We start from the raw sequence: 21,132 nt of genomic DNA, 5'->3' as shown, positions 1-21,132 counted from the left end.
TAGGGGGCCTGGGAGATGCTGACATGAGAGGTGTGAAGGGCGTGGGTCCCATCCACTGTGGCGAGGCAGTGCCCAGTGACAAAGTCCTAGAACTCCAGCCCTGCTGCTGGGTTGTGCAGCTTCCACCAAACCACAGCTTTTCTGGGTCTCTTGGAATCCCATGTGTAAGATGGTTATTGCAACAGTTCTCTCAGTGAGACCAAAGGTAAAAGGGACGTGTTGAAGATTGGTAAGGCGTTGTAAACTGCTCTGGATGGGATGGCCTTCTCATCCCATTGCACTGTCCCAGGCCCTGTCATTCCAGTCTTCAGATGTGCAAGCTCCTACTATGCCAGGCACCTAAAACTGCCCCAAGCTGAGCTCATTCATTAGTGCAACAATTGTCTGTAAGCCTCACCCTGGCCTGCTCTGTGACTAGACTGGCTGGTGGGGAGGTCGGGGCACAGGCAAGGGAGGCAAACTGTAGGAGACCATGGGAGTTCAGGGAAGCTTCTCGGAGTGTCACCCAGGTGGGTAGGTGGGTGCGTTCTCTGAGCCCAGGGCCCCATCGGAGAGCCGGCAAAGTGCCTCTCCCTTCCTCCCATGCTGCCGGCTTCCAAACGTTCTTTCTCTCCCTGTAGGACAATGGGTCAATGTCCCCTAACAAGATGCACACACACAGCAGCACCGCAAAGCCAGGGAGAAAACCAAGTCCGCAGGTAAAAATTATACTTTTATTTGAGTCACCAGGAGAAAGATTCACTTGTGGTCCAAGTCAAATGTTCGGAATCCTAATCCAGAAAGGTTTGATTCCCAAGCACAGGCCCACGAGGGAGGGGACCAAAACAGATCAAGAAAGGACAACCACCCCAAGTAGAAAGATGAAAGGACGGCTTCACACACGATGAAATGTTTGGACACAAATCGCACATGGTTATTTGTTTCTTTTTAAATACAGGTTTGTGGGGTGGTTTTTTTTTTTTTCCAGCTAGTAAAAAGAAAGGAGGGGGCCCAAAAGTGCATATGTGAGGGAAAAAAGGCAGAAATTAAGCAACCAAGTTTTCCCTGGAGGGACATGAGGAAGAAAACAGGAAGCAGTGTTGAGAGAATTCACTTTTCTCACCATTGGGCTTCTTGCCTTTTATTATTGTTCCACTAAAGTTATATTCACAGTCTAGCTTTGACTCCTCTCCTTTCCTGGGAATAAACCGTGAACTATAAGGAGAGGCTGGGGTTCGGCCCAGCCCGCGTTCTGTGCTCTTCTAGGGATGGATGACTGTGGAAAGGAACAAGGACTCCCAGCAGCCCCTGGGTCCCTCAGCACCAGTGTGACAGTCCCTCTTCTCTCTGGGGATTACCAGAAAAGTTCCCCTATTTTTAGGATGGGAGGAGTAAGGGGCTGGTAGCAAGATTCCAGTGGTCCGCTTGCCTTGTTTTCAAAGATGAAGTCGAAAGAAAACAGGCTGCTGTTTGGCCCTCCCTCTGCCCTTACACCCTCCCCTGCAGGCCCTCAGCTGGATGTGTCTCTGACCTTTGGTCCCAGAATCTGTGTTGTGCTTTGAGATCAAAGGAAAAGGAATAGACCAGCTCCCTCCCTGCCCCCTCATTGCCCAGTATGTCTGCACTACCCATGCAGACATACTGGGGGGACAGGGGCTCCTCCAGTCATTTCCTCGGTCTTCTGATTTGGGATGTGTCCCCAAGTAAACTCAAAAGCAGTTGGTAAAAACACCCCCAGGACACTGTGACTATGCCAGCACCATCAGCCCCCGCCCTCCCTGCAGGACACAGGATGTAAAGTAGGCTGGGGGCCTGGTTGGACTCAGTGAAAATGAGAGCAGGGTGAGGGGGGACAAGAAAGCCCAGAGATGAAGACAGCCCGGCAAGGAGGGTCACAGCCACCAGAGAGTGAGCAAGGGACTTGGAGATAGCACCATCATTCCCTTCCTCATCCGGGGTCTGTGCTTCCAGTTTTATAGGCCTGGGAAGCTCTCCTTCTGCATCTAGGGGGCTTTAGGGGGAGAGGCCCTGGAGTGAGACACCCACAGTATGGGTGAACAGGGCCCTCTGGCCCCCTATTCTGCAGCCCAGGGGACAGAGATGGGGAAGAGAACATGCCTGGGGCCACAGAGCCTCCCCCAACACCGTAAGCCAAGGCCCCAACATCCCCTTGCACATGGAAAGGTGGGCGTCCTCTGTTAGGGGGACAGAGGAAGAGGAGGAATTTTCACTCCAAAGAAAACATAAGTTAACTTCTCTCCCCAGGGCCCTTTCCTCTCACTGGGTTTTCAGAAAAACTCCAGGGGAAGGCAGGTCTCCTGCAGGAGGGCATGCGCCAGCTCACCACCTCGCCTTCCCCCGCACACACATCCTGGGGAGGGTCCTGGGCAGGCCCTTTGCCTTCCAGTGAGGAGCAGGGGAGAGTGGCCCACCCGACCCAGATCTCGGGGCTCTGGGCTGGCATAGACTGGGAGGCTCCTTTCCTGGCCCCACCTTTCAGGACTGCAGCTCCAAGCCAGGGGTCCTGGAGACCGGAGGTGGGACTCAGGAAAAAGGGCGGCGGAGAGAATACCCTGTCCCCCTCCTTCCTGCAGCTGTCCCTCCCAGTCAGAAAGGCAAGAACAACCCGAGCTGAGCTTCCCGGGGAGCTCCTTGTCCACACGAGGCCTGCACGGGCAGGAGAGCAGAATCACAGTGTGAGAAGGAACACGTGCGGGGAGAGATGAATGCATCCCGAGGCGAGAATTCACCTCCGCTGTTGTCCTGGAGAGAGGCGCGGGTGGGGAGGCCCAGCGGCCCGTCTTTGAGAAGCAGAGGCAAAGCCCCTCTCGCTGGTCCCTACACAAAGGCCGCCCCCACCTGCTCCCCATCCCTGTGGGAGTGTAGGAAGCCCCTCCCCCTGGGGCTCAGGGGGCCTGGGCTCACCAGCCCTGGAATGTTTGAGTGTGTGAGAAGGGCAGCGGGAAAGTCTGAGGGGTGGGCGAGAGAGAGGACAGAGACCTGGGAGTTGATGGGTCCCCCATTCCAGACCAGCCCTCCCCCAGAGAGGCCCACACCTGTTCCATTCAGAGAGAAAACCAAGAGGTTGGTCAAGGAGAAAACCTGCCAGAGGAAGGAGCCCGCAGGAGCGGCAGAACAAGGCTTCGCTTGGCAGAAGCAGGAGGAGGGTGGGCAGAAAGAAGCTGTCGCGGACTTAAAAAAACAGACACTGACGGGCAGTCCGGCCCGGACGATGCGATGCCGTGGAATGCACTGGACGATGGGGCGGGGCGGCGCGGCGGGCTCAGATGGCCTCCACGTAGTTGGCCGGCAGCATCCCCGTGTCGCCGGTGCGCTCCACGGTCCCGTACATCCAGCCGTCGTCGATCTGCTGCACGTTGACGATGGTGTCCCCGTCCTGGAAGGAGACCTCGTCCTCGTCGGCCGCGCTGTAGTCGTACACGGCGCGGTACCGCTTCTGCAGGGGTGGGGCACAGTCAGCCGCGCGGGACACAGCCCCCTGCCCAGGGACCCCAGACGGCCAGGGGAGAGGGGACCTGGGAGGCAAGGAAGGGCCAGCCGCCCCCGCTGTTGTCACCTCTGAGGCACTTCCTGAGAACCATCACCCTTTTAATAACAGACTTGGCATCTACGAAGTGGTCAGGCACAAGGTAAGGGGGGAGGTGAGGGCCTCTCTGCCCGCCACCTCCGAATGCAGGACACCCGCGGGGCAGTAAAGATGTGCCAAGCCCCGCAGGCTGTCATCTGCACGTGAGCTCGAGTGCTTCTTCGTGTCTGAAGCTGGGAGGCGTCTGCTCCACTCCCAAGTTCAGGCGGAGACCTCTTCTCGGGAGAAGACTCTCCAGGTGACAGGGGTGTCTATCAGGGTCTACCTTCCAATCTCAGCCCAAATCTTTGGCTGACACCCCACCTCTGGGTCTTGGGGTGGCCAAGGTCATGACCGCCTCTGACCTGCCCTCGACTTGACTTGTCTAGAGGGGGTGCTCAGCCTTCCTGGTCCCCAAGTCCAGGTCCTGAGATAAGGCTCAAGAGATGAGGGTCCAGGGCTGAATGGGAAGCCTCTGATGTGCCCCCACCTCTCCACGCCCGCTTCTAAGATCCCTGCTCCGACCCTCAGCTTCCAGTCCCTGGTCTCCCCTCTGCAGCTGTTCACCCACCGTGATCTCGGGATCTTTGCAAATGCAAACCCAAGCATGTTACTCTCTGGCTTTAAATTCTTCAAAGGTCCCGATCCTTTTCCACACTACATTTCAAGCCTTTCAAGTAGAAGGAACCAGCTCCACCGGCCCCCAAACGACCTCGGTGTCTGCCTCTGTCTCTCTGGCCCAGCCACCACTATCTACACCTGTATCCTGTAAGAGCCTCCCAGCTCGCCTCTCCGCCTCAGCCTCCTGCTGCTGCTTCTCAACATCGCTTCCAGAGCCGTCTTTCAAAAATACAAGTCAGACCCTGTGACTACGCAGAGCTCACCAGTCACAAAGGCCTTCCCTGTGGCCCACGAGTCCCCACATGACCGGGCGCCATCTTTCACCCACTTCCCTTCTCCAGTCACTGGCCTTCCTGCTGATCCTCGACCTTGCCTAGAATACACCTGCCGCAGAGGCCTGGGAAGCTCTTGGCACTTGAGTGCTGCTTGCACCGCTCACGCCTTCCCTTCACTGAGGTTTCGCTCAACCCCCACCCCACCCCACCCCCACCATCTTTTTCTTTACAGCACATGCACGGCCTGACCTTACACCATATACCTGCTTATTTATGGCTTTCGCATCTGTCTCCCTGCCTGGGAGGATAAATGCTCCAGAGAGCAGGAAGGGGTTCTTTTATTCAGAATCCTGAGTATTGTCAGGCTTAGTAAGTGTCTGAAGGACTGGAACCTGACCCTTCATACAAATTCTTGGGTCCACCCAGCACCCCACCCACCACTGATGCGCCTTCATTTGCGTGTCCAGAGCAGGAGGTAGCAGCAGGCCTTTATCTCTGGCTATTTTATGTCTCTAAGAATTGTTTCCCCTCCTCCAAGAGCTACTTTGCACCCAGCTCAGAGGCGCTATCCATGGGGGGAGCCCAGTGCCAGCGGGGAGGGGGCGGGGGAGCCAGACTTATAGGCCAGGGGCTGACAAGCCTTGTCTTGCCCCACTTCCTACGTGGCTCCTTCATTTACTCAGCCCAGCTGACAAGTGCTCGCCCTGTGCCTCACTCAAGGAAAGGGACACCTTGTCGGCAGTCAAGCCCATGGAACACACACAGAAGTTAACAGGGAACTTTTTTAAGTCTGAAAAAGTACTGTGAAGGAACCCAGTGATACAAGTGTCATGGTGTCATGGGATGGTCTGGGAGGGCCCCCCAGAGGCACGCTGATCTGAAAGGGGGGGGGTGGTTATTCTCAAGACTGGGAAGCAGGGCCTGGGTCTGGAAGGCCTCAAGCAGAAATGTATGCCTTGCACACCCCCTGGTAGCTGGAGTTGACCTGCCCAGGGTATAGCAGGTGCTGGAAGACAGGCCCTAATCCTAGCCCAGGGCTCTGCCCACTACACTACACTACTAACAGATGACAACTGGAGCCAGGGTCAAAGGTCAGGGGAAGCCAAGCCTTCTGGAAGGGGTTTTCCAAGGAGAATCCATGACCTATGTCCAGAAGTCCTTCTCTAGGCCCAACTACCTCTGACCTCTGGTCTCTGACCTCCAAACTCTGCAGTTTCTCCTCAAACCAGGGCTACTCACCCCGCCCCCGCCTGGGGCGCTGCGCTGCATGGAGACCGGGGCTGCAGGTTCCTTATAACCACCGTAGGACTGGGCCACCGGCTGCTGCTGGGGCTGCTGATAAACTGTAAGACAGACGGGACTGGCTCAGAAACTGTCTTGTCACACCCAGCCCCTCCAGCCCCTGTCTTCCCCCATGAAGCCCACAAACTAGCTCAACCCCACTTCTCAAAGGCGTACATCTGTGGGTGCATGTTGGTGGGTGCTGTTTTCTGCAGCAGTAGCTCTTCTCCCCCATCATGTTGGGGCCTAGCACAGGCCCTGCCCGGGACTCATGCCCTGGGCACTCAGGATGGGACCTGAGGGTTTGATGTGTGCACATGTATAAGCATATGTGAGCGCACAGGCGTCTCTCCAACATCTTCCCACCTGTAGCTGGCCTGGTCTCGGGACTTCTGCCCACACAGGCTGCAGTCTCACCTGGGGCACTGGTTGGGATGTGGTGAGGTTGCTGCTGCTCCTGGGGCCGCCGGTAGCTGCTGCTGTCCGGGGAATCTCGGCGCTCAGGCTCCAAGCCCTCCCCGCTGCTGGGGCCCATGCGGCTCTTCTCAAACTCCTCGTGGTATTTTATCTGCAGAGGCAGAAAGCCCTGAATGAAGAACCCACAGCAAACCCACAGAGCCACTCACAATCCTGGGAGGGAAGAGGTAGAGAGAGGCAGGTTCTGCTGGGGTTGGAGCAACTGTCTGCTCTTGGACAAGCTACTTAACCTTGCTGAGCCACAATGAACACCTCTGTAAAATGGTGTCTACCTCAGGCATTGCTGGAGGAGGTGAGGAGATGAGAGCTGTAAAAGGGCATGTAAACCAAAGCATCAGGTGAGTGTGAGTTGTGATTTTTGTCCACAGCAGAAACTGGGGCTCCCCAGCTTCCTGTTGGGTCAGTAGTGGCAGCTCCTGCTTAATGATTACCTACTAGGTGTCAGACACAGTGCTAGGTGCTCTATATCCCAGGCTTACTTATCTTGTCAGCACCTATGAGATGATAGGTAAATTACATCTATTTTATAAATGACAGCCCCCGTTTAACAGACACAAAGGAAATGAAGGCACTGACAAGCAAAGTGATTGATTCCTAATCAATTCTGCCTCTGCAGATGCCACCTGCAGAGCCAGAGTCCAGGGATGCTCTGCCGAGGACCCAGCATCCCTGGACAGGAAATGCTTAGTGCTTCCTAAAGGTGCTCCTTCTCTTAGAGATGGACTCTTCCTCTTGTCAGATTCCAAAAATGAGCAAAATGAGGCCCGGGGAAGCCACACACCGCAGGCACTCAGCAAAGGCTGGTAGCGTCAAACAGATCAGGATCCTGGAGACCTTCCAGAGCTTCTGCTCTTAAAATCTGCTTCCACCCCACTGAATTGCTTGCTAGAATTCAAGTTCCAAGGCCTTCCACAGATCCTGCAAAATCAGGGCCGAGGTTCTAAAAGGGGAATTTATTGAACGCTCCCCAGGTGAGTCTGAATTTAGCAAAAGCTCCCCTGGCTGAGTCCCTCAGCCATGCTCATGGTCCTGAGCAGAGTGGTTCCTAAACATTTTAACATGTGCAGGGAAAAATCAAGAGGAATATTTCATGACACATGAAATTTTGCTGAAATCCAAATTTCACTGTCCAAAAATAAAGTTTCATCGACACACAGCCACACCCTTCATTTACCTGTCATCTGTGGCTGCTCTCAGCTGTCACCTGAACCCAGCAGCTGGGACAGAAGCCACACGGCCCACAAAACTTAAAATAGTTACTATTTGGTCCTTCACAGAAAGTTTGCTAACCTCAGCTATGCACACTCCTGTCAGTAAAATATACGTTAGCACGATCCTCCTAAATTACATCTATTTTATAAATGACAGTCCTACTGGACAGATAAGGAACACATACTGTAAAACTTACATAAAATACACGAATTTTTGAAAGTGTAAGATGAAAAGGAGCTCAAGCGAGAAGACCTGAGCGTTTCCCCTGCACTCTCCAGGGGCACGCAGCCCAAACCCCACCTAGAAGACCCCCCGTGGGGTGGGAAGCGGCTCAGGAAGGTGCTAAGGCCTGCAGTTTGAGTGTTCAGGAAAGCTGGGCTGACCTGGGGGTAGGGGAAGAGGAAGTGGGACAGAGAGTGACAGAATAGCTCCCCACACCCCCTAGAGGAAACTCGGAAAGCAGGACACTGAGAAATTGGTCCTGTCTCAGGCAGGCCCAGGTCCTGAATTCTCTGTAGGCCTCAGGCCACCTGACTGGAAACTGGTTCTCACTTCCTGGTCCACCAGGAACCTTCCCTATGATTATCTCGTGGAAAATAGGGTGGGGATGGGGGCGGTAGGTCAGGGAAAGAAGAGGGACAAAACCTGCCCCCACCCCCTGGCCCCGGGCAGTCCCCTTTGGCCATCCACTCCCACTTTCTCTGCTGCCTACTCCCTGGCCCCTCCCATGCCCCTGGAATTCATTTTGCATGGAGGGCAGGGGTTAACACTTGGCGGGACAGGGCTTGCATCAGAAGCTCAGGTCTGAGCCATGGCCAGCTGGGAGCACTGGCCAGCTGGGAGCACCGGCCAGTTGGGAGCACCTGCGTGCTGCCGCTGGCTGAGTGACGGTCAGTGGGTCAGTCCCCGCAGCCTAGGCTGGAAGGACTGGCCCGGGAAGGGTCTGGTCTGGAGGCACAGAGTCTCACTTAGGGGTTCAGATCAGGACCAGCCCCCGCTTCTCCCTGCCCCTTCCCTCATGCCCAAGCAGGGCCCCACACCCGAATGGTGAAACACACTGAGTGTATTCCTGAGGGGGCAGCTGCCCACCCTGGCCAGACTGAGAACCCAGAGGAGCCCCCGACTCCCACTAGGAAGGGCAAGCAGGGGTGAAGTTCTCAGACACAAGGGCCAGTGCCCTGTTCACGGATTCCTAAGACATGGGCAAAAGATGAATCTCCCCCACCTCCACCCCCTTAGTAGCCCCCATTTGCTGGTGGGTGGAGCGGGGGCAAGGAAAGGGGACAATCCTCTTGAGGCCTCCAGGCTCACAAGGCAACTGCCCTTCCGACTTTTGTCCTGGGGTGGGAAAGGTCAGCTTCCCGTGTTTACTTTCTGTTAATGAAAGGAGGCTTGGTCCAGGGAGCCAGTGACCCGCCAATGTGGAGGCAGACAGAGGCTGTCACGGGGCCCGTGGGTGCAGGAGGTGGACTAGAGGTACAGCTACCCCGGGTGACAGTCCCCTCTCTCTCAGGTGTGACCCTATCTAAGCTAATGATGAGGTGACAGAGAACCCTGGGGAAAAGGGTATGTCTAGTGCCAGCTCCCTCCCTGCCAAGGGACTAAGACCCAGCGTGGGTCCCCTATCTGTGACCTTTGGCACAACCCTGGGGGATCAAGAGCCCTTCCCTTACTCATGTGGCCTCTCCCACTCTGGGCCTCAGTTTCCTTGTCTGTAAATGAGGCCACGGTACTGTGCACTCCCAGACAGTCCCAACTCGCTCTAGGTGCCTGTAGTGTAAGGTAAAAAGTATCAGGCTTTTCTGCCCTCCCGCCATCAGGACAGATGATGGATCCTTGTGGTCCTGAATGCATGCCTGATGGCGGGCACCTGGAGTAGGGTGTGGGCATAGGTAGATGGGATTCACCTGGGCTAAGACTGGGCTTTTAAGGGTGGTGTCACGGGGACGCCAGCAAAGAAGAAACATAGAAGCAGGGAACCATGAGAGAAGCAGAGAGAAGGCCGGAGAGCCCAGAGAGAGTGAAGACTTGCTGGGGGCTGGGAGGCCTGTCAGCCTCCCGGCCCCCCCAGCACCCCTGCCTGCTGTGTGCCTGGTAAATCCCAATAAAAGCCTACAAAAGCCACTGAGGGCTCCAGGACTCACTCTCTCCTCCTTTACCCAGTCTGCTGGATTAGAAAACCTGCTCCGTGTCCTCCTGCCCCTACAGTGCCTAACCAAACCCTAGAGCTAAAAGCAAGCATGGACATATGTGATTCCACAAGTAGCTGCTTAAAGAGGCCCTACTCTTGGGTAAATATTTATCAAACCAGGGCCAGCTGATGCAGGCAGATGGCGTAGTGGCAGCCTGAACACAAAATCCTGCCCCCATGGCTGCAGGCATCACCTGTTGTTTATTAACATGAATAACCTCCTCATTTACTCAGCTCTTCACATTGAATTCATAAAGACTCTTTACATATTATTGCCCTTGGCTCTGGCAATAATCAACCTAAATACAAGTCGGACAGCTACACTATAATTTCCATTTTACAGAATAGGAAAATAAAGCTCCCAAGTTAAATGATGTCCTGCAGCATAGCTTTCCCCAGCTAAGGGCTGAGGTTGGTAACATAGGACAGAGTCACAACCAGAGGGGCTCTTTCTTGAGAGCAGACGGGGAACAGGTGACCCCACACCCAAGTCTGCTCTTAGTCCCAGTTCAAGTCTTCTCTTCTGGAACAAATATTAATAGCATCCGCTTTCACTCTCAGCAAGGAGGCTGGTCAGAGGGTCACAGTAACTTGGAGAGAAGAGGGTGCCAGGCAAGGGAACACAGAGGCGGTGCCTGGCCCTGCCGCCTCTCTCTCCCCTCCCCCAGCAAATGAGCACACTGCTATTGTTTTGCTGACCTGCCTAAGTATGTGAAGCAAACAGGCACATTAAAAGAGCTTTCTACATCCAATAGGAAAAGAAATGTTTTCTAGACTACAAAGGCCTGGCAGATCTCTGATCCTAGCTCAGCAAACTTCTGACCACCTAAGGCCCCGAACGGGAGTCATCATACATCCAGAAATGTCAGCAGAGCCCCAGCTTAAGAACTGACCTGGGTCTCATGGAAGGACACAGGCTCTACTGAGCCCCAAGATCCAGGGACATGGGGGTTGAGAGGCCCAGGCCACTATTGGCCAGAACTCTGGGATTACTGCTTGAGAGTTTGTTCCAACACTAAAGAAAACGCATTTTCTCTGCTAGCAAATGTTCTGTTTTCTGGACCTTCTGCTCTTCTGATTGTGGTGGAAAACAAATCATACTCCCACATGATTCTATATCACGGCTACAGACAGTCATCAGGTTTTGAATGGAAGAATCAACTCGCTAGCCAGGGTCTATTTTTGGAACATCTGCTATTTTTTGAGGGCCTATTTTGTGCCCCTACATGAATTATCATTTCCTTTTTTCACCAGTCCAAGAACAATATATTCTTATCATCCCCCTTTTACAAATGGGGAAGCCAAGCCTCAGGAGGTAGATAAGCAGTGGTGCCAGAATTCAGTCCTCACATCAAAACCTGAACCACTATACAATATGAGGACATCCAAAGCTTGGGGAAACAATCCAAAGGCCAATGAGCACCAGGAGCAATAAAATGTGGTTGAAGGTCCAAAGGGAATATTACACAGCAATGAACAAGAACAAACTACAGCTATATGCAAACATACATAGATGAATCTATGTATGAATCAATCTAGGAATCTCAATACCCAAAGGAAACAAGACACAAAAGAACACATGTTCTATGTTCAAAATCAGGAAAAACAAAACTCATGTTTAGAAATGCATAGTTGAAATTAGAGCTATAAATAAAATTAAGCTAAGGTTTATCCAACAAGGCTGCTTCCATGCCATTTGACTCTGGGGCTGGAACTTTCCTCATCTTAACTATTTACTGATTAGGCACAGACTCTAAAAACTGCAGCTAACTTAAAGAATATAAGCTGCTAATTATTTTTGACTGATAGAAATGCAAAGAGTTTCTGTCTGTAGCAAGGATAACTCTGAAGTTTATGGTTCTGTGATCCTGTAAATATCAAACAGTTCTGTATCTAATTGTATCCAGCGGTTTCTTTCACTGACTAGGCATCATCTCTGCCTGTCAGATCCTCCAGCTAGGTCCTTAGCATTAAGTTAAATACGACAGGTGCTCACTTCATACACTCACCTGGGAGGTGAGCAGCAAGCGACATACAGGTACACCAATTTAGCTACATAACAAAAGGGAGGCTTCTAAACAGCATCTTTCCCAAGCCTTTCTGGAGGTGAAACAACTTAGTAATGGCTCTAAGTGTGGTCTGGAGTCTCCTGGAGTTCAGGGTGCAGCCAGGCCCGGTGCCCTCTGACTGAGGCCTCGATGAAGCTTTTTCAGACTCTTAGGTAATGGTTCTCAGACGTCAGTGAGCAGCCCAGTGACCCAGGGGATGTGTGTAAGATGCTGGTTCTTGAGGCCCTCTCTGAGATGCTGAGTTGGGTGGCCCAGGGAAGAGAACTATGAATCTGCATTTTCAACAAACCTTCCCAAGAGATGCTCACAGCTGTGTGAAGGCCCCTGTAAGATTCTAAATGCAGTCACTAAAACCAAGAGTCCCAGCTTTGTGGTCACACCTCACAGGACCCAACCAAAGCTGCAAAAGCAGAACCATGTCAGCTTCAAGACATCTCCACACCCCAGCTCGGAGCAGAAGGCAATTAGCTAAATGCAGCCTGTGGTTAGCGATAAGATGGCTATCTCTCCGGTGTGGATGTCTTGGCCGCACGCAGTGTGCTCGGTGACCAGGACGCCCAGATGTGAACACCTCCATTAACGAGGCGGGGGGAAGAAGAGCAGTGCGATCAGCTGGATGTGGAGTCTTCTGGAAGCCTTCCAGGAAGGAGGGAGGCAGGGATGACTGGGCTTACTTGTCCTCACTCCACCACCCCATCCCGCTCCCATCTAAAACCCACAGGCTGGAAGCAATGAGTGTGTCGGGGAGTTGGGGCTGCAGAGGGGGAGCGAGTGTCAACCATAAAAGACAAAATGTCTTCACTATGAAAAACCACAGGAGGAAGTTCTGGGGTGTGAAACCAGGCCCCAGCTTATCAAGAAGTAACAAGAGAGGCGACATACTATGCAATTCCAACTATATGACATTCTGGAAAAGTCAAAGCTGTTGAGACAGTGACATGATCGGTGGTTGCCAGGGTCTGGGAGGGCGAACAGGTGGAGCAGGAGGGTTTTAGGGCAGGGAAACTACTCTGTACGGGACTACCTTGTGGTGACATGTCACTGCACATTTGTTCAAAACCCACAGAACCTATACCACCAAGAGCGAGCCCTGACACAAACCCTGGACTTGGAGTGATTATGTGTCAGTGTAGATGGATGGAAATGTACACTCTGCAGGCGAGGCTGTGATGGGGCAGGTGGTGTATGAGTAGGAGGAAGGGTGTCTGGGAAATCTCTATACATTCGCCTGAAATTTGCTGTGAACCTTAAAGTATTCTATAAAAAACAAAATCTTAATACCTTAAAAAGGAAACAAAGAGGACTGAATGCTGGAAAAAGAGAAGGAAGCAACTAAAACAAGCTATGGAGGAGGGGGACAAGGGAGACCAGGGATCACAGTCCTGGAGGCATGCCCCGCCCCGTCACCCCCCCAACCCAGGCCCAAGGGCATCATGAATTGCAAACTGCAGGTCAACAGTCAACAACCTCATGGAAACCATTTAGCTAAGTCTGCAACTCGCATCTTTACAAAATAAAACAGAACAGATAATATCTGCACGCTCTCCAAATTAAGAACTCTTGCACGAAAGCTCTGACCATGTTTTCTCTCTACCTAAGCAAGCGATTTATTTTACGTGGTCAGTCGCAGTCCATGTTGGAGAGCCACACCTTGGGCAGGGGTTGGCTCTCCTGACAAGAGCCCTGGCTTCTGAAATCCACCTGAACTGTGCTGGCACCTCTCTAAACTAGGCCCAGAAGCTCAGAAGGAGTGTCCCACCAAGGAGGTAGCATCCCAGGAGGGGTGTGGAGCCAGGGGTGGGTGCCAACTGGGCCACCTGAAATCCTCGCCCTCCATAGCCTCTATCCCCAGCCCCTCTGCCCATGCTGACACTGGGCAGCTCACCAGTGCCTTCCTGCCAGATGTGAGGACAGCTGCTTGCCCAGTTCCTCAAGGACAAGCCCTCATCGCCCAGGCTGGCTGGACACTCCCTGCCCCTCCATGTCCCAGGACGCTACACAGAACCCGTGTGTGGGCCTGCAGCCCATGTGCTGTGCTGGTGGCTCATAGCAGCACCTTGCCCCACGTAGCCCAAAGCCCCCTTAGCTGCCTCCCCTTAAGCTCAGAGTCACATGGGCTATTGGTCTTTGGTTCTGCCAAGCAGGAAACCCAGACCTGTTCTCTGGCCAGGGGTGCCATGGGGCCCCATCGATGTACCGCCCACTCTTTCATGCAAGCCCGGACCCAGCCAGGCACTGCTGGCCGGCCCCAGCCCAGGAGGTCCAGCACAGGGGGTGCGAGGCAGCGGGCAAAGCAGACTGGGGTTTTTAAACAGGAAGGAAGAGCTAGCCAAGGTGGGGGAAGGGGCCCAGGGCGGGCGGAAATGACTGCAATGTCAGCACCCAGAGGCAGACAAGAGAGGCCGACGCCTCCCCATCTCTGCCACCCAGTTTTCACTTTGACCTTTGAGCTTAGACAAAACTGCCAGTCTGGACCCGGAAACCCACAATCTCCAGGGCAGAAAAAAGCAAAACAAAAACATCAAAGAAAGTGGGGGTGATTTAGCACACAGGCCCTCCTGGCACACACCCCCAGTGCAGAAATGCCATGTGGGCAGTGAGCAGGAAATGAGAGAAAGCCTCTGGGACCCCCAAACCCTTCCCTTCCCTCTGCTCAAGCAGCCACCAGCAAGGCAGCCCTGGAGAACAGGAGCAGCAGAGCGCCGGCCTCGTTGGTGTCTGCCAGGCTGGCAGGGAGGGGCCAGCAGGTGGTTAGAGGGCACTTACGTTACTGATCTGGTCCTGGGTTTTCTTGATTCTCTGGAGCTCGGGTGTGTCTGCCACCACGCTGAAGCCTTTGCCCTTGTTCTTCTCAAACTCCTCCTTGTAGCGCACCTGGAATACCAAGCGGGGACAAGGGCTGGAGTCAAGCCAGGGCGGGCAGGGAGGGCCCCAGCCTTGGCCACCCCCAAGGCAGCCACCAGCCGGGAAGAGATTCTGGCCAGAAATCCCACTGTGGCGGCATCCACCCCACACCCCAACTCAAAGCAGCAGCCTTGGCCAAAAAAGTATTAACACATTAATATGTATTCGGGGCACCCTGCGTGGCAGGCACAGTGCCAAGCGCCTTACACGAACTATGCCGTTTACGCCTTACGAGATACTATTATTAGCTCCCTAGTGCAGTTAAGGAAACTGAGCCACAGAGCGGCAAAGCCCCCGGCCCACGGTCACATGGATCGGCAGCAAATGTCCAGAGCCACCGAGCCACAAGCCCTGCCTGCCCCCTGCCTGACGGAAGGAAGGAGGGGTCTTTGCACAGCCCAGCTCTCACCCTCGGCAGGAGCCAGCCCTACCCACCAGAAGCACAGGGATGCTGAGGGACGGCTGTGCCCAGGGACACAGTGGGCACCCAGAAAGGAGGCTCGTTAATGAGCCTCAGACAGAACTGGTGGCTTCCGGGAAGCTCCATGCCGGCTTCTGTGGCCAATGCCACGGGACAGGTGAAACTGGCCAGGGGTGGAGACAGAGAGGAGACAGCACCGCAGAACAGCGGTGCGAGCTCCAAGGAGGAACCCCACCACCCACCACTTCCAAGAACACCGTGGAAAAGGCGTACTAGAGAAACTCAAGTCAGGACTTCCCTAACACTAACTGAACTGAATATAAGGAACATCTTATTCTCCCTTGGGGGTTTTCAAGAACAAAATGGAAGTGGGAAATGCCCCCAGGACAGAATACTGCCTCAGCTTGCAGTGACATCACGTCCACCCAGCAGCCAGCTGTTCAACGCCCACCAGCTGCCTGTATTTCCGCCACGGGCTGCACTGTCCGGAGGCAGGTCAGTCCAGGACACCAGGCCCTGGACTTGGGAGTTTCCAGGATGGGAGGCCCAGGCAGCGCCCAGGCTGGAGCCATCCGGCCACACTCTGACCCACACGATCACTTGTGCGCGCACGCGCGCGCACACACACACACACACACACACACACACACACACTATGGCCACACCTGTCAGTTCCTCTGCACACCCTCCAAAGTACTTGTTTGTCTCCTGGAGCCCTAGTCCATCCATCCATGGGGTTCCCCTTCCTAAAAGGTTACAGAACCTCCTTTGTTCTCATGCAGGCTAAAAACAAAAGCCTGGACATGCTACTTCCCACAATGTAGATGCAGGTGCCAACACACCTCTGAAGGCCAGAACTGCCCCAGCAATAAGCTCTTCCAGGAAGCCCCAGCAGGCATCTTAGTGTTTGGGATGGGGATGGAGGGCATGAGGAGCCCTCTGGGCCTCAAGGAAGGTAAGACACTTAGCATCAGAAAACAGCCCTGATGCAGTATCGCAACGTGCAGAAGTCCCAAATCCATGGCCAGAGGCCTGTGAAAGACTTGTCACAGGAACCAGCTAAGGTTTGGGAGGGGGCATCCTATCCCCAAGAGAGGTAGAGCCAGAGGGAGCTGGTACCAACACAGGCTCAGTCTCCCCCTTGCTAAGGGATCTTGGCCAAATGACTTGACCTCTCGAGCCTCAGTTTCCTATACATTGGGGATCATAATACCATCCACTCCAATCAAAGGTGCAGGTCACAGCTGCGGCTCTAAGGCCCAGACACGCACCGGGGCCTGCAAAAGGACCCACTCCAAGCTGGTGCGGGTAGGGGAGAAAGTGCTTCGTCAACATTAAAGTGCTGAACAAATGGCCCCACTTCTTCCCCTACTTCCTGGCCTTGCAAGGCTCAGCCTCCTAATCCAGAGGAATAATCGCCATGGCGACACACTGCGATGACATCAGTTAGTTCCCAGGCTCGGGAACTGCCTCTCCCTCCCTGCTAGGGAAGGATAATTCATTTCACTCCTGGCACAGGCCACCCAGAGAGGGCAGGGCTGGGGCAGAGTAAAGGCTACACTCAGCACCACTTGCTGTGTCCCTGGGCCAGCCAGTCCCCCTCTCTGGGGCAGCTTTTAGCTATCTCTAAAAGCCCCTCCCAGCTCTGGCGATTGTGCCGTCTTTAAGCCTCTGCAGGTCCTCACTATGGAGAACCAGGTGGGGAAGGGTCTCTGAGAGGCCTTGGGTGCTGGAGGGAGTGGTGGAGGTCCTGTGTAGGCAGCCAGGACATAGAATGGGCTTGGCTTGCAGCCTGTCCATTAGGGCCCTGTTGGCACCCAGGCAGGAGTATGTGCCCTGGTCTGGGACCCCTCACCAGGACATGATGGGGGGGGTGTCTCTGCTGAAGGAAGAGACCCTCTGCCCAACATCACCCAGTCAGGGGACCGCTCAGTGCTCTGGCCCAGGGCCCTGTCTCAAGGACTTGAGGCAGGGTAGGGCCTGATCCTTCATGCCCAAATAGCCAACACCAGGAAACTCTACTTTTTATGTGTAGGTTTATCAATTATTCACCCTGGACCTATCTTGTTCATCCCTTACCCTAGTAAACAGTAGCTGCAAACAAATGTTTGTTGGGCGAGTGATGAATGAATTGAAAGTAGACACAAAATGTCCAAATAAGCAGCATAATTTAGAAAACAACTGCCTTGCTGGCCGGACAGAAGAGGAAAGCTCGTGACTTAAAAAAAAAAAATGTTTTTTTATTGAGCAAAATACAGTGACCAGTAATTTTTACTTACTCTGGTGCCTAAATGTGCTGGGCCCACATACTCTGTAACTTGCCCCCTTGGAACAAAAAAGAAATCTTTTTTTTTTATTAGACACATGGATGGGGAGGCGAGCTAGTGGAAAAGGTCAGCGCTGGAAGCAATCATCTAAAGGTCGCTGTGTCCACTCCCCAGCCACAGTGAGCCCACGTTCTGCTTCCTCTCCTTTCCAGGGGAGTGGTAGTGGCAAAAATTTATTGAGGGCTAATACTGTGCCAGGAACTGTTCCAAACGCCGAATATAGACAAACAGCCTCGCTTTACCGACAAAGGCACTGAAACTCCAAGAAGTTAAATCACCTACGTGCCCAAGGTCATTCGGCTAGTGGCGAGAGATGTGGGCTTGACGCTGGGCCAGCTGGCTCAGGTAAGAGGCGACAGGTGTGCTGCCGGCCGTGCTGGCCACAGGATCCAAAATAAGAGCATGGGGCCCCTGCACTCTCCTGTCCCCCATGGCATTTCCCATGCTGGGTAGGGATGGCACAGCGCCATGCAGATGTGATATGAGCAGGAACGAAAGAGACCCTCCTCACACTTCTCACCCGCCCAGCTGCACAGACACGCCAGCCGAGCCCCCACTCACGCACAGCAAAGCTGCTGCCTCCACTCTGCCAGACACCCAGCTGCCAGTTCCAGCCTCAGCCAGGCTGGATAGGACCACCCAGAGGGTCATTTCCGGTCATCCCTGTGGTCACCTCCCCCACAGGGGACAAGACAGGTGTCCCAGACAACCACAGCACAGCTCTGGGAGCCAATCCAGAGATAGGAGAAGCAGCTCCCCAGAGGAGGGCTGAGACCTGAGGCGGCAGGGCCAGGAAGGCGCCTGGGAAGAAACCTGGTGGGGTGCGGCAGGGGAGGCCCCTATTTCTCTTCCTGCCAGCACAGGTGGCTGTAGCCAGCTCTGCCCCCACAAGGGCCACAGGAACTAGGTCCTGTCGCCAGCCCCAGGCAGGCCCACTCAGCCCTTCCAAAGCACCAGTCCCAGCCCCCAACCTTCAGGCTCTTGGAGTTTGCTGTCCCCACTTTTCCGGGGAGGCAGCGGCCAGCCTCAGACCACACAGCCAGTAGGTGGTAGAAGGAACACAAAGCCAGGCTGTGAAAGGCAGCAGGGCCCTTTGATCCACCCTCTGCCTGCCCTAGTCTCCAGGAACCCCAACTGCAGATCACAGAGATGTCCTCAGGGCAGAGCCCTACCTCCTGTGGCGGACACCCCTCAAGCAGAAAAGGTAAACGCTCATGATGCTCTACCGAGGACTGCCTCCTTCTGGCTCCCAGCCCAGCTCCAAGCCTCTCAAGTCCATCTGTGGGACCAAAAGCCCTCATCAGAATCACCAAGTGAATCAAAATGCAGATTCCTGGGTCCTGTACTGCCAACCAGAAGCCCTTTCGAGAGGTCTAGGAAGCTGCATTTGAACAAGCCTCCCAACAATCAGTAGTCGTACGGTTTGAGGCCTGGGCTGGGGCCAACAGCGGGCTGAATCGCTTCCAGCAAAGGGCTTGAAATCTGCCTCTGTGCTGTGGGCACACGGGGGTCTCTCTAAACCTCAGTGCCCCTCTGTGCGATGGAGATACAAGAATGTCTCTCCTTTATCTGGCAGCTGAGGGGTTTAAATGTGGTCAAGACCTGCAAGAGATTAGGACCTTATCAGTGAGGACCTGATGACAGTGACTGCTGAGCAACAGAAATCCAGACCCCCTGGAGGTGAGGAGCAAGCCAGGCCCCTGGCAAGCAGGGGGCACAGGTCAAGCAGAGGAGCCTTCAGATCCTGTGCATGGTGCCCACCTCCCTCAGGAGGAGTAGAGGTGGCTCCTGCCAGCAGTGAGCCCACACTGTCCACCTGCTCCCTGCTCTGATCCAGTTCCAGAGCCAGAGGCCAGCTGGGGCGCTTCCTCACCCAGACCCCGCCTCTCAGGGGTCAGGTTCCAGGGGCAAAAAGAGACGCAGCTGAGCTTTTGTGGCACTACAAAGGCTAGGGAATTAGCGAGGCTTAATTTTCCTCCTGAGAATAGGAGTATGTGTCCCTGGCCTCTGCCTGAGTGTGTGAACACTCCTCACAGTTTTCAAAGACCTGCGGTTCTCTGCTCCACCTCGGCCTCCAGGTCTCTCTGGTGGGTCTCTGACTGCCCCCCTCAAGCTGTGGGGTGTGTAAAGGTGGCCCTAGTATGTTTGCCTGCCCTGTGAAGCCCCACCCTCCTCTGCAGTGCAGGGTAGGCCCGGCCCAGCATACCCTCAACCCCTTTCCTGCAGCTGGGCCACCTGGCCGACTCAGTAGGCATAGGTCTGGCACCCAAAGACGTGGCTGCTGTCCTGGGATAAACAAGCTTCCCCAGTTACTCCCTACTAGGCCACATGGGACCCAGGTCTCACTGCCCCGGTCAAGGTCACTGACTCTGAGCCCAAGACTGAAAACCTGACTTACCGTGTGTGTCAGGGAACAGAGTCCGCTGCCTCCCTCAGCTTCGGCTCCCTCCTCTGATACACCCCAACCCCACCCCACCCCACCCCACCCCGCCCGCCCCAGCAGGTCAAGGATAAATGAGGTGAAGGAGCTGAAAGCACTTGTTAAGCATCGAAAGTTCTCCCCAGTATAAGGAACTATTGTCCTTATTATCTAGGTGGAGATAGTTCTCCTGGGGAGCTGGGTGGAAAAAGGGGAAAGAACACAAGTGCCAGAGTCCCAGCAGGTCACCATTCAAAGGCACATCTATTTGCTCTTCCATAAAACGGAATGAGCTAATGTGCGCAGAGCACACCACCCTGCTGCTGTCAACTACTGCCGCCGCATGATCTGCGCCTGGTCTCCTCATCTGTACAAAGGGGGAAACAGGGGCCTCCCTGGTGGCGCAAGGGGTTAAGCGTCATCACTGTGAAGTAATCCACTGTAGCAAGAGTTCAATCCCCGGACAGGGAGCAAATCACATGGCACAGCAGACCTCTCCTGACTCGCCCGCCGCTCCCCTCAGCAGTATATTTCATTAGATCTGCCTGTTCTGCTCCCCACTCTGTCTCTGGTGAATCCTCTCACCCCCCACACCTCTGACCTATACCCCAGTTCTTGTATGCATAAATAAATAAATCTTTAAAAAAAAAAAAGGAGGAAATAGCTTCTTCCTCGAAGGGCTGCTGGGAGAACTGATGACAGAAAGCAAGCCAGTCACATGACTGACTGGAAGCCAGGTGCCCAGAGTCATATCACCATCAGCTGGTGGGATCCCACCCCCCAGGGGGGCAGGGGCAATGCCCTTCTGTGGCCCAGGTGGATCCTTTGTAACATCTTCTTGGCCCTGTGCACCCTGCTCGCTGGGTGAAGTCTCCCAAGGGGGCTTTGGTAAGCCCCACCCCACCCCACGATGCAGCCAGGCTTGTCCCAAGAAGCACCCACAAGGCCTCCAGAGACAGTGGTTGCTCTGGTCTCAGGGTTCTGGGTCCCTTGCTCATTCCTCTGTGGCACCCCCTCTCTCGCCACAGCAGATACTCGGAAAAATCAGGCCCAAAGAGACGAAGGCAGGACAGGCCCCTCACCCCTGGCCTGCTAATGATGGAGATTTGGAGACACGGCTGTGGAGGGCAGGCTGTGCAGCCTCGGGGTGGCATGTGCCAAACAAAGATGAGAGGCCCGTCCTTTGGGGCGGTTGTGAGTGGCGAGGAGGGAAAGAGAAACAACTTCCTGGAGGAGGCAGACTTTAAGTTGATCCATGTGAAATATCCCGGAGCAAGAAATCGGACACCCACACCTCTCCAGCCCACTTTAGGTAGGAAGGGGGCACGCTCTCCCCACTCCTGTGATAAAGTCAGGAAATATGAAGTAAC

The 21,132-nt window shown here is 54.4% G+C and overlaps 1 protein-coding gene across 1 annotated transcript in view; it reads right to left on the bottom strand.

The window, feature by feature from the left end:
• Positions 1–669: 669 nt before the first annotated feature.
• LASP1 (LIM and SH3 protein 1) overlaps positions 670–21,132 on the bottom strand; it is a 35,988-nt gene continuing 15,525 nt past the window's right edge. Inside the window, exons 4-7 of the mRNA XM_037495388.2 lie at positions 14,458–14,565; positions 6,160–6,310; positions 5,701–5,804; positions 670–3,436 (exon numbers count right to left, since the gene is read on the bottom strand). Coding sequence (XP_037351285.1) covers positions 3,263–3,436; positions 5,701–5,804; positions 6,160–6,310; positions 14,458–14,565 — 537 coding nt within the window. The 3' untranslated portion in view covers positions 670–3,262. The remainder of the gene's footprint in view (positions 3,437–5,700; positions 5,805–6,159; positions 6,311–14,457; positions 14,566–21,132) is intronic.

This window comes from Talpa occidentalis, unplaced genomic scaffold (genome assembly GCF_014898055.3).
Source record: "Talpa occidentalis isolate TD23 unplaced genomic scaffold, MPIMG_talOcc4v2.1 talOcc4.7, whole genome shotgun sequence".
NCBI lineage: Eukaryota > Metazoa > Chordata > Mammalia > Eulipotyphla > Talpidae > Talpa > Talpa occidentalis.
The sequence above is the reverse complement of the archived record's forward strand: the minus strand, read 5'-3'. Positions and strand labels throughout refer to the sequence as shown.